General features: G+C 40.1%; 1 protein-coding gene across 3 annotated transcripts in view; it reads left to right on the forward strand.

Moving 5' to 3' along the window:
• TOPAZ1 (testis and ovary specific PAZ domain containing 1) overlaps positions 1–12,455 on the forward strand; it is a 379,149-nt gene that overhangs the window by 349,929 nt on the left and 16,765 nt on the right. For all 3 annotated transcript variants that reach the window (XM_029589384.1, XM_029589385.1, XM_029589387.1), the window contains 2 exons: positions 3,597–3,761; positions 5,984–6,187. In XM_029589384.1, coding sequence (XP_029445244.1) covers positions 3,597–3,761; positions 5,984–6,187 — 369 coding nt within the window. The remainder of the gene's footprint in view (positions 1–3,596; positions 3,762–5,983; positions 6,188–12,455) is intronic.

The raw sequence follows: 12,455 nt of genomic DNA on the forward strand, positions 1-12,455 counted from the left end.
GATCCCGGAGAGTGGGAACTCTCCAAAGAGGCGATGGACATCATCATTCGCAGGTGGGGAGTTCCTCATCTGGATTTGATGGCAACTCAAAGGAATGCCAAGGCTCCTCGCTTCTTCAGTCGCTCAGAGCGGAAGGGGTAGATGCGTTGGTTCTTCCGTGGCTGGACATGGTGCTCCTCTGTTTTTCCGCCGTGGCCTCTCGTCGGGAAAATTCTCCATCACATAGAGGTTCACCCAGGCAGAGTAATCCTGGTGGCTCCGGAATGGCTATGGTGCCCGTGGTTCACGGACCTAGTCAGTCTCGCAGTGGACGGTCCCCTGAGGTTGGGTCAGCTTCCTCATCTTCTTCGTCAAGGCCCTTATTTTTCGATAAGGCGGATCGCTTTTGTCTAGCGGCTTGGCTTTTGAAAGGAGGCGACTGAGAAAGAAGGGTTATCAGGAGGATGTTATTACTACCCTTCAACAAGCACGCAAACCTTCTACCTCGTTGACATATGTTAGAGTATGGAAGATGTTCAAGGTATGGTGCAAGGGGCAGGGAGTCCTTCCTCACCGCTCTTCAGTGCCGCAGATTCTTGCGTTTTTGCAGAAAGGCTTGGCTAAAGGCTTGTCCTTTAATTCCCTTCGAGTTCAGGTGGAAGCCTTGGGATGTTTTTTGGGAAAGCTGGATGGTAGTTCTCTCGCATCCCATCCGGATGTTGTCCGTTTTTTGCATGGGGCGAAGCATTTGAATCCTCTAATCCATCCGCTCTGCCCGTCTTGGAACCTGAATTTGGTGCTTAAGGCCTTGTGTGATGCTCATTTTGAGCCTCTTAAACGGTCTACCTTAAAGGACCTCTCTCTTAAGACTGTGTTTTTGGTGGCCATTTGCTCGGCTCGCAGGGTATCAGAACTTCAAGCCCTTTCTTGTAGGGAACCCTTTTTACGTATTTCAGATTCGGGGGGGGGGGGGGGGGGGGGGGGTCTCTCTTAGAACCGTTCCCTCTTTCTTGCCGAAGGTGGTCTCGTCGTTCCATTTGAATCAGTGTGTGGAACTTCTTGCCTTTTCTCACATCGATTCAGACACACTGCATGCTAAGGAATTGAAGCGTTTGGATGTCTGGAGGGCTTTCCTGCACTATTTGGAGGTCACAAATTCTTTCCGGGTTTCGGATCATTTGTTTGTATTGTGGAATGGAGCTCAGAAAGGTCAACAGGCGTCCAAGACGACTATAGCACAATGGTTAAAAGAAGCTATCTCGTCGGCTTACTTGTGTCGGGGCTGGCCTATTCCTGAGGGATTGAAAGCTCATTCGCTATGCTCTCAGGCTGCTTTTTGGTGTCTCCACAAGAGATTTGCAGGGCGGCAACCTGGAAAACATTGCATACTTTTGCTCATCACTACTGTTTGGATGTTCAGACTCCAGGGGATGGTAGTTTCAGCAGTGGTGTTCTTCAGGCGGGGCTTTCTACGTCCCACCCAGTATAGGGAAGCTTTGGTACATCCCAGCAGTCTGGACTGATCCAGGTACATACAGGGAAAGGAAAATTAGTTCTTACCTGATAATTTTCGTTCCTGTAGTACTACGGATCAGTCCAGATGCCCTCCCTTGTGAGATTTCTGGTGAGAGTCTGCTTTGATGTTGAAGTTTTTGCTGAAGAAACCAAAAGAAGGCTACAGGGTTATTCTGTGTTATTGTTCAATTTGACAGTTCTTGGGTTGGTTTTTTGCATGATCTGCAATTTTTGATGCTATTTTTTGCCACTTTCCTACATGTTATCTGCTTTGATAGTGATTATACTGAGGAGATGCAGGCAGAACACCAGATTAAGAGGGGGTGCTTTACAAGTTTTTCTCTCTCTCCATCTGCTGGAAGGGAGGCAAAACCCAGCAGTCTGGACTGATCCGTAGTACTACAGGAACGAAAATTATCAGGTAAGAACTAATTTTCCTATAGTCTCTATGCATAAACTGTTGTCCCCATGAGGAGTAGCCTAGTGGTTAGAGCAGCAGGCTGAGAGCTAGGGAAGCCAGGGTTTGAATCTTGCTGCTGTTCCTTGTGACCTTGAGCAACTCACTTCTTTCCATTACCTCAAGTACAGACTTCGGGGTGGGGGGGGAGGGAAATAGCTACAGTACCTGAATGCAACTCATCTAGAGCTACCCACGAAAAGACATGAGCCAAATTAAAAAATAAATACAAATGTATCTTGAACCTCACTTTTGTTCCATCATAGTGCTAAATAAATATTCTAAATTCCCAAGGTAATGCACACTGTAATTGAAGGGGTGAATAAACATGTAGATAAAGGTGAACTGGTAGATGTGGTATATTTGGATTTTCAGAAGGCGTTCAACAAAGTCCCTCATGAAGAGGCATCTAAAAAAAACCTAGAAAGTCATGGGATAGGAGGCCATGTCCTTTTGTGGATTGCAAACTGGTTAAAAGACAGGAAACAGAGAGTAGGATTAAATGGTCTATTTTCACAGTGGAAAAAGGTAAACAGTGGAGAGCCTCAGGGATCTCTACTTGTACTGGTGCTTTTTAATATATTTATAAATGATCTGGAAAGGGGTACGACGAGTGAGGTGATCAAATTTGTGAATGACACAAAATTATTCAGAGTAGTTTAAATCTCAAGCAGATTGTGATACATTACAGGAGGACCTTGCAAGACTGGAAGATTGGGCTTCTAAATGGCAGATGAAATTTAACATGGACAAGTGCAAAGTGATGCCTTTAGGGAAAAATAACCCTTGCTGTAATTACACAATGTTAAGTTCTGTCTTAGGAGTTACCACCCAGGAAAGAGATCTAGGCATCATAGTGGATAATACATTGAAATCATTGGCTCAGTGTGCTGTGGCGATCAAAAAATCAAACAGAATTCTATGAATTATTAAGAAGGGAATGGCAAAAAAACCGATGTATGTCATAATGCCTCTGTTGCGACCGAATACTGTGTGCAATTTTGGTTGTCTCAGCTTATAGTTGCACTGGATAAAGTGCAGAGAAGAGTGACCAAAATAAGTAGCATGGAATGGCTGCCCTATGAGGAAAGGCTAAGGAAGTTAGGACTGTTTGGTTTGGAGAAGAGATGGCTGAGGGGGGGATATGATATAGATCTACAAAATCATGAAAGGACTTGAACAATTTTATTTACTCTCTTTGATAATAGACTAGGAGGCACTCCATGAAGTTAGCAACTAGCTCATTTAAAACAAATAGGAGAAAATTATTTTTCACTTAGCACATAGTTAAGTTCTGGAATTCGTTGCCAGAGGATACGGTTACATCAGTTAGTGTAACTGGGTTTAAAAAAGGTTTGGATAAGTTCCTAGAGGAAAAATCCATAAACTGCTATTAATTAATAAGCAATAGTAGCTTGAGATTTATTTAATGTTTGGGTACTTGCCACGTACTTGTGACTTGGATTGGCCACTGTTGGAAACAGGATACTGGGCTTGAATGGACCCTTGGTCTGACCCAGTTTGGCCTATGTTATGTTTAAGGGAAGCAGAATTCTGGGTATGGCTAAAAGGAAGACATCAAAACCTGTATTTTTTTTCATGCTAATTAACTATGACTTTAATTGTCTTTTCCTCTTCTGTTTAGAATCAGAATGGATAATAAACACTTCCCTGTGGCCTTGTGACAGAATGGATGTCCTTAATCGACACAATCTGCTCTGCACAATTGCAAGTGAAGCACTGAAAAAAAGTTTATACAGGCAGGCGTTTGAAGTTCTACAGAATTTACCAGGATTACAAGAACCTCAAGGCAAGCCTAAATGGCAAATGTGCTGGTTTAAGAGACTATGCTTCTTTGGAAGTAGTGATATTTTATTGGTATAGCCCAGTGTTTTCAGTTAGTTGCTTGGTTATATTTGCTGTTTCTACCCTATTTAGGGTAGATTCAGGACATATGTAAGCCAATATATATTGTTTTCAGCATTTAGTATTTAAATTAAAATATTTTAGATGTTATAAAAAAATATTTCATGTTTAGAAAGCCAGGAAAAAGACAAAAGAGAGAAATAAAACAGTGAACGCAAATGAAAACATAGAAATTGCTGTGTTTGTATATATGTATATGCATACATACACATTTACAAATAGATATACAGTATATAGATATGTACTGTGTATGTGTTTGTAAATAGGATGAGTGCAATTAGAATAATATTGCAACACAAATATTTTATAAAAATATATATAAGTAATACTGTTGTAGATGTTATGACATCTTGATAGAAATCATAGATTGAGGACAATAGGGTAAGAAGTAAAAAAAATGTAAAATGGTGTGATGGTGGATGTCCATAGCCCTACTGTGACCATCTTTTATCCAGCTTGATCTCATCCACCTCTACTGCTCCTTGTGCCCATACATATATCAGCTGTATCAGTGCAATGATTTCAGGAGATGGAGAGTTTCAAATATTTATCTTCCCTGTGAAGATCATTGTATTATGACTTGTGCTGTTCAGCTCAAGAGGAAATAGTAAGTTATTTCCACACACTAGCAAGTAACTTCACCTCTAATTGACCGTAAAATATAACAAGTACCCCTAGGCTCCTATGCATAATTTGCATAATTTTGCATAAAGATTCACACAGTTGATCATGAAAAATACTCTTTTTATTAAAAAGAACTATTTTAGTTATATACTAATATTTTTAAATATTTAAATTATATACAAATACAAAATTTACCAAGTACAAAAATCAACAACTTTTAACTATGAAATGTCACTGAAGAAAATACATAATTTATAACCTGCCACTCAATCAACATTCCTGAAGCTTTCCCATCTCTTAATTCTGTTTTTTGAAAAAAGTTACAGGGTGCCTGCTGCCTTCAGTCTTGGGACTGTCTCTGCTGTCTGCCCTTTCTCTTGTAAATAGCCTGCAGGGAACAGGATGGGAGTAAGAGTGAGGATAGAGCTGACAAAGCATATAAAAAAAAGAGTCACTGCTTCCTAATCCAGCCTCTCTCTTTCTGTTGTTCCTCACCCCTTTACTCTTGTCTTGAGGGGAATAAGAGGGGAGGATGAAGGTTGAGTGGACAGAGAAAGTAGTCTGACTGTTTGATCCCTCAAATATCTCTTAAATTAGACCATAGATGATTTTTATATCATTCTGGGATGGAGTGATATCCCTTTAGAAGAATTTCATCTTTATACAAAGGTTCTTGCACCTGCCTGTGTGGCCAATCATGCACTATTTTCAAAGACCTGGGTGTATTTTTGGAAGTCTGCAACTACTGATGTCCCACAGCTGATAAGAGTGGGTGTTAATTTCAATTCATAGAAGCCTTGATAACTGACACAACTGCTAACAAGTTTCAGACTTGTGTTAATTCAACCCATTTTCAGGTCTGGTACCATGTGCCCAATATTCGTGTATGTAGTTTTTTGTGCCTGACAAACTGCTGATTTTGAGGAGATTTTAGCAAACAGAAGCTCATTATTGTAAAAATAGTAAGGAATTTTCAAGAGAATATAAAATGATGGTTGCATTATTTCAGTTCAAAACAAAAGTGACATATCACAGTTAAGTTTATAACTTACATGTCTTGATAAATTATTGATTTTTGTACCTGATAAATTTTGTATTACATAAGGTTTAAATGTTTAAAAATGATTGGTTTTATATTCAAAACAATTTTTTTTGCATAATCAGAGGTGTGACGTTTTATGCAAATTTACAATTACCACTGAATTTTTAAAATATGCCACAGAATTTGCTAACTGTTGTCTCACAATCTTGAAAAATCTGCCACAGGCAACCGGGAAAGGATAACTGATCTTTTTAGCACAATTAGCTCTGCAATAGGACTGATAAAATAAGGGAGTTTTTCAGAGACTTCAGAAACATATTTTGTTTGGGGAAATTAAAGACCAGAAAGAAAATTCACTGTTGTTTACTGCCATCTTCTTTAATTAGAAAAGCTAATAATTTTTATAGTTTTTAAAATCTTTAAAATTTATTTCATTTCAGATGCCCTTGATGTTTCTCAGTACAGTGCACTTTTCAACCAACTTTTAGATTCCTGTATTGAGAACAATAGCTTAGGTATGTCCTCGTCTGTGGTGGACTTCATGATTTTAAAGAATATCCCTATCAACTTTTCATTCTTCAGGGGACTGATAACAGCATTGGGAAGAAGCTGTTTTTGGCTCAGAGCAAGGTCACATTACAAAAGTAAGTGCTAAAGTTACTGGATAAAAATAATGTGGTCACTGTTAATCTAGGTAAGGGCTCTGTAAATAGGGTTTCCAACTTTTCCATGCAACAGGACCAGAGACTTGGGGGGGGGGGGGTGGCAGCAGCCCCCCCCCCCCCTTTTTCCCTTTCAAATGGAACATTTATTTTTTCCTAGGCGGATTCTGCCTGCTTGTCTTTCGGGCTGAGGTTCGACTCTCTTCTTCCTCTGCGACTCACCGAAGAACAGCGCGAAGCAGCAACAAGTATGGCACAGATGTGGGAGCAGCAGAGGAGAAGGAGAGTCAAACCAAGCCCCGAAAACAGGCAGGCTGCCACCCGGTGGCATACCGAGGGTCTCCAGCGCCCAGGGGTCAATACATTTGTGTGCCTCTCCAGCGCGTGCCCCCCGCCCCCCCCAATCCTTGTACTAATGCTTAAGGTCACAGAAAATCAGTGGCATCTCTAGACAGAAGAATTTGGGGGGAGCCAAAATGACATTTCTTCATATCACACCCACCTCCATAGCATGGCCCCCTGCTTTTAAATTGGCTATTAAAAAGTCTCAATAAGAAAGTCTAAAAGGTCTTCTGCATAATTTTAAAAACCTGACTAGTTTCACACTTCTAGTAAAACTACTATTAAAATTATTTGATAACTTCATTCAACTAATTATACATGGCTATGAGAATGAAGTCTGGAGTGTATACAGGAAGGGAAAGAATGTCAATATAAATCCTGTTCCTCCAGTTCTATGCATTCACAGAAATTCCCCCCAACAATAGAGCTTGGATGTTTCCCTTACAGCTTATCATACAAAAAAGTATCTTCAAATTCTGGTATCATGTCACAATAATAGCAGCACAAACATCTTCTACTGCCAGACATGTGAATACAAAACCCCACAAATCAAAATCTATACAGCAAGCCTATCATAATGCAAAAATAGTAATACCAAGGGCTCAAACAACAAGAACACTACCTGTAAAAAAGCACAGGTAAATATTATACTAGTCCCAGAATACCAATACACCACCTACTGAGGAAACAAAACAAACCCAATTGCTATTGATCCCTACACAGACACTACACACTAGCAGAATCTCTCCCCTTGGTCACACACACAGAGCAGAGACATACCCTCACCAAATACAGAATAAAGGATGACAAATTAGAACCAGCAATATGCGGACAAAAACTGAAATGGAAACCCCAAGAAGCCTGTCTGAGTGAAACAATGGAAAAACAGATCCACCATTCCTCAAAAAACAAATACAATTAACACAAAACAGCAATTATAATAATAAAACCATATTAATAAAAAAAATATTTTAAAACTAGTGACAAATAGAATAACTTCTATTAATTAAAATCATATACATTTTTTTTAAATTCCCAAGCACCATAAAATATTTCAAAACAGCACATATATCAAATAACATCCAATAATTAAAACTAATAAGGATTAAAAAAAAAAAAAAGCCCCTTCTGTCCATACTTGGGAAATCTTGATTTACAGTCACCCTGAGATTGATGAGGATTAGGGGGAAATGCACAAACCTTATCCTCTCTCTCTCACATAGTCGCAGGAGATTGGAAGTCCCGGTTCTCACAAAAAACATAAATTCCCTCTCTAATGTATATAAAATCATGACAAATCTTCTGAATTTCCCTGCAACTAAGTCAACCTGATACTGAATGTTTGCAGATAGTTACTATTCTAAATACTGTCGTTCTAGCTATAAATGAAACAAGGTCAGGAAATACTTGAAAATCACACTATTTTCCTTACTACAAAATAACAAACCACTGCTTTCTCGGCACTGCTATATACTTACTATTCTAGAGAGTATAGCTATGAGGAATGCTACCATCTATTTGCAACTGCTCTTTCCTTTGTGGATCAGCCATGTGGCTGGGGTAGTAACCTCACCTCATTGCTATGTCCTTCTGTTTTTCCTTGCTCTGCCTATCTGACTGTACACTAAAGATAGCCTTTATTTATTTATTTAAACATTTTTATATACCGGTATTAGTTTTGGACATCATACCGGTTTACATTGAACGAATTAGGTTTGGAAATTACATGTTAACAAGGAAGACAGAACTGGGGGGGGGGGGGGGTAACAAGAAGCAGCTATGAAGAAAAAGATTAACAAAACAGCTGGGTCCTCAATATGAGGAAGGCATAAACACCATGTGGTGGTACATAGGATGACAGGTTTGAGGGCCGTCTATTCTGGATAAGCTTGTTTAAATAACAGAGTTTTTAATTTCTTTTTGAATTTGATCACACATGGTTCAAGGCGCAGGGTGTTCCAAAGAGCGGGACCAGCGATCGAGAGGGCACGGTCGCGTGCAGAGGAGAGATGGGCTATTTTAAGTGAAGGCACTAGAAGGGTGCCTTTGTTGGCAGTTCTGGTAGGCCAAGTGGACTGGGGAGCAGTGAAAGGAAGGTCTAACCATTTGGAGTTGTGGGTGTGAATGGCTTTATGTACTATGGTAAGGGTTTTGTAGTGTATGCGGGAGGGTATGGGGAGCCAGTGGAGGTCTCTGAGGATGGGAGTGATGTGTTCATGTTACGGGAATTTGCAATAAGTCTTGCTGTGGCATTTTGTAACATTTGTAGTGGTTTTATCGTGGAGTGTGGGAGCCTTAGGAGGAGAGCATTGCAGTAATCAAATTTGGAAGAGATGGTGGCTTGGATCACTGTACGGAAGTCTTGGGTGTGTAGGAGGGGTCTGAGTTTAAGTACTTGAGTTTAAAGAAGCCAGCTTTAAGTATAGAGTTAACATAATTCTTCATGCTTAATTGGTGGTCGAGGAGCACTCCAAGGTCCTTCACAAAAGGTTGCGTTGAGAGAAGGTTGAGCTTGGGGTTGTTAGACAGTGAGAGGGAGGGGGAAGAATGGGGGTAGATAAGTAGGAGTTCCGTTTTGTTTGTATTGAGGGCAAGATGGAGGTCGGTGAGCAGGGAATTGATGGCTGTGAGGCAATTTTCCCAGTTCTCTAGGGCATCTGAGATAGAGTTGTGTATGGGGATGATGATCTGGACATCAGCGTAGAGATAGAACTTAAGTTTGAGATCCGAGAGGAGTTGGCAGAGTGGGGTGATGTAGACGTTGAAGAGGGTGGAAGAGAGTGATGAGCCTTGAGGGACTCCTTGCTGTAAGGGCTGTGGGGCGGATGTGGAGATACCAATTTTAATGGAGAACTTTCTGTTTGAGAGGAAGGATTTGAACCAGGCAAAGGCAAGGCCTGAGATGCCGATGCTTTCCAGGCGTGTCAGTAGGTGCTGGTGGCTAATGGTGTCAAAAGCTGCTGAGATATCAAGGAGGGCAAGGAGGTAGCTGTGGCCTTGGCCCATGCCTCTGAGGAGGTGGTCGGATAGGGAGAGGAGTAGCGATTCGGTATTGAAATGTTTCCGGAAACCAAATTGAGAGGCATGGAGGATCGCATGATTTTCGAGATAGTCCATGAGTTGTGAGTTAACAACTCTTTCCAATAGCTTGGCAATGAAAGGGAGGTTAGAGATGGGGCGGAAGTTGGAGGGGTCTTTTGGGTCTTTGCGAGGTCGGGTCCTTACGCCATTGTCTCTCCTTTTGCCTAATAGTATTTTATACCTAATTTAAAAATTTCATTAGCTTTCTATCCCTTGCTCCTCATTGGCTCTGGTCTGGGATTACACCCCAAGTTCTGATTCCAAGAACTGCCATAGGTCCATTCAACTCAAAATGTTCCTTCTACAGAAATATCCATTTAATCCTAGCAGTTGTAGCCAGGTCCATTTGGTGTCACTGCAGTTCAGGGGTAATACCACTGGCTTCCAGACATGGCACACCACCCTCCTCCCCCCCACCCCCACCCCGCCCTTGTAGTGGAGCCAGAGGGTAATTTAACATGAGAATAGGTGAGAAGGACTTCTGTAGGCTTCACAGGAAAGAATTTGCATTGGCCCCTCTCTGTCTTGACCAACAAAGGTACTGCCAAGAAATTCACATGTCACCATTTGCCTTTATGGTTCTCCCCTTTGCAATGTAATTCACCTTTGCTAGTCAGAGCAAGAATAATATCTTAAGCTTCTGGCTTACAATTATACATGGAGATTGGAGAAGACTGGGAGCTGCTGCGTCACCTCTTAGCCCGGCGCCCCCCCCCCCCCCCCCCCAGTACGCCACTGCTGCCACCACTGATTGGCCCCTGGCCTTTCCTGACCGAGTTTTACAGTACCCAGTTACTGTTGTAATCGGATACTGTACAACAGGCTGGAAAACCGGGCTGTCCGGTCAAAAATCAGGCAGTTGGTCACCCTACCTGTAAACTAAAGTTTTTTTCCCATTTTTATGGCTATGGGGAAAATGCTTAGTATATAAGGCCCTTAGTAACTCTAGCTCTGTACATAAATTTGATTTAAAAAAATGTTCACAAATATTTAAAATGTCCATAAAAGTCTCTCTCATTGATTTTTTTTCTTTATGATAAGGTACACTTTTGCTGCTTTTTTGCTGCTTTTAAATGACATAAACCAAGAATGACACTCCCCTCCAGAAAGACTGGGTTTATCCTTTGTGTTATATGCCTTTGATTTTCCATGCAGACACATTCGGTAGCTAATGCCCAAGTAGAGGGTAGGAAAGGGCTGTAACTGAACCTATCATTTCAAGTGCATAAAAAGTCCTTTGTGCCTAACTGACACTATTTAATATTTACAAAGTCCTGCTTCCACAAAAACTACTCAGCGTTTGTATTCTTACAGCTGCAGTGTTCCAGAAAGGTACTGTATAAATGACAAGTGTTCCCCAATTATTATTTTATGTCTAATGCTCCAAATTATAAAAGGCAAATGGATATTTTTTTTTTACAGCTAATGAATGAATGAACTAAGACATCTTAAGGAAATACTTGCATCGGTTCTACTCGTATATACCCTAGACATTTTTTTATACTATTTCAGAAATCATTTTGAGGCCAATAATTGATTTCTGCTATGTCTTCCAAATGCCATGGATAATTTTAATCCACAGTTTGCCCCAGTAACAAAAAGCAAAACTAAATATGTGCGTAGTTTGTTTTCATTATGACTTATTGAAAACTTACCCACAGAGATTTATATACCTGCTTTCTCTGCAGGTAATTTTTCATTTGGAAACCACATGTAAGTTTTGATTATACAAAAGTCCATGGGTTGTTTCCGTCCCCAGAAACACCCCCTCCCCCCCCCCCCCGTGAATGCCACAGAGTAATGCAGGTAAAATTATGAACTCTGTTGAACAACACATGTCCTTTTGCTTGTATTGAGTGCATGAAATAATAAACATGACCTCTTATGGGCTAGGTTTTCAAAAGGATTTACAAATATAAAACTCAATTTTATGTATGTAAATGGACTAGGGAAAATTGTCTATGGAGTTATGCGTGTAAAAGTACATGCAGATGCATACTTTTATGTGCACTAGAAAGAGGAGTGGATATTTCCGTGCATATGATTTTCAAAAGTAAATCTACTTGCACATGCAAGCAGATCTGAAAACTACCGTCTATGTGTATTAGTAATTAGTTTTCACAGCAGTTATTTTATGGGTTACTAGTTATAATACAAATCAAAAAGACACTTACTCCACACCCTCAGCTTTAAAAATCTTGAAAACATTAACTGAATGAAAATATTTTTAAAGTAGAAGGTGGTAGTTTCATACACCACCCAAATCAGTACCATCCATGTTACTGTGGCTTTCACACTAATTAACCACCAACCAACCACCTTCTTTCAAACAGTTAATTTTTATATATTTTTGAAGACAAATTTTGCAATTCTTTTAGAGAAAAAAAATTTGTTATGCATATTAAAATATACTTGACACCATTATAAGTTGCTTCCCAATTTTAAAGGCAATCAGGTTCACGCATAATCACACGCAAACATTATTGTCCTGCTCACAAAAGTGAATCCCAACATGGCCATATTTCAAAAATAAATCCTTTATCAGGGGAAAACTCCTTGATTATCAATGGCGAGTGCAAATCACTCCAGCATGAGCGGGGACAATATGTGAACATGTTATCTCATTCATGAATGGGACAGCGCAAGAAATTTTCACTTAAGTATTTTTTTATATGTTGGCAAGGGATTATGCATGAACTTGATTGCCTTTATATTTGGGAAGCAACTAATGATGGCGTTGTCAAGTATTTTTTTTTTTTTTAATTTTTAATTTTTCGAAATTTTCAATCCTTGATAGAAATACTGGCAACAGCCAATTCTAAGTCCA

This window comes from Rhinatrema bivittatum, chromosome 2 (genome assembly GCF_901001135.1).
Source record: "Rhinatrema bivittatum chromosome 2, aRhiBiv1.1, whole genome shotgun sequence".
NCBI classification, from domain to species: domain Eukaryota; kingdom Metazoa; phylum Chordata; class Amphibia; order Gymnophiona; family Rhinatrematidae; genus Rhinatrema; species Rhinatrema bivittatum.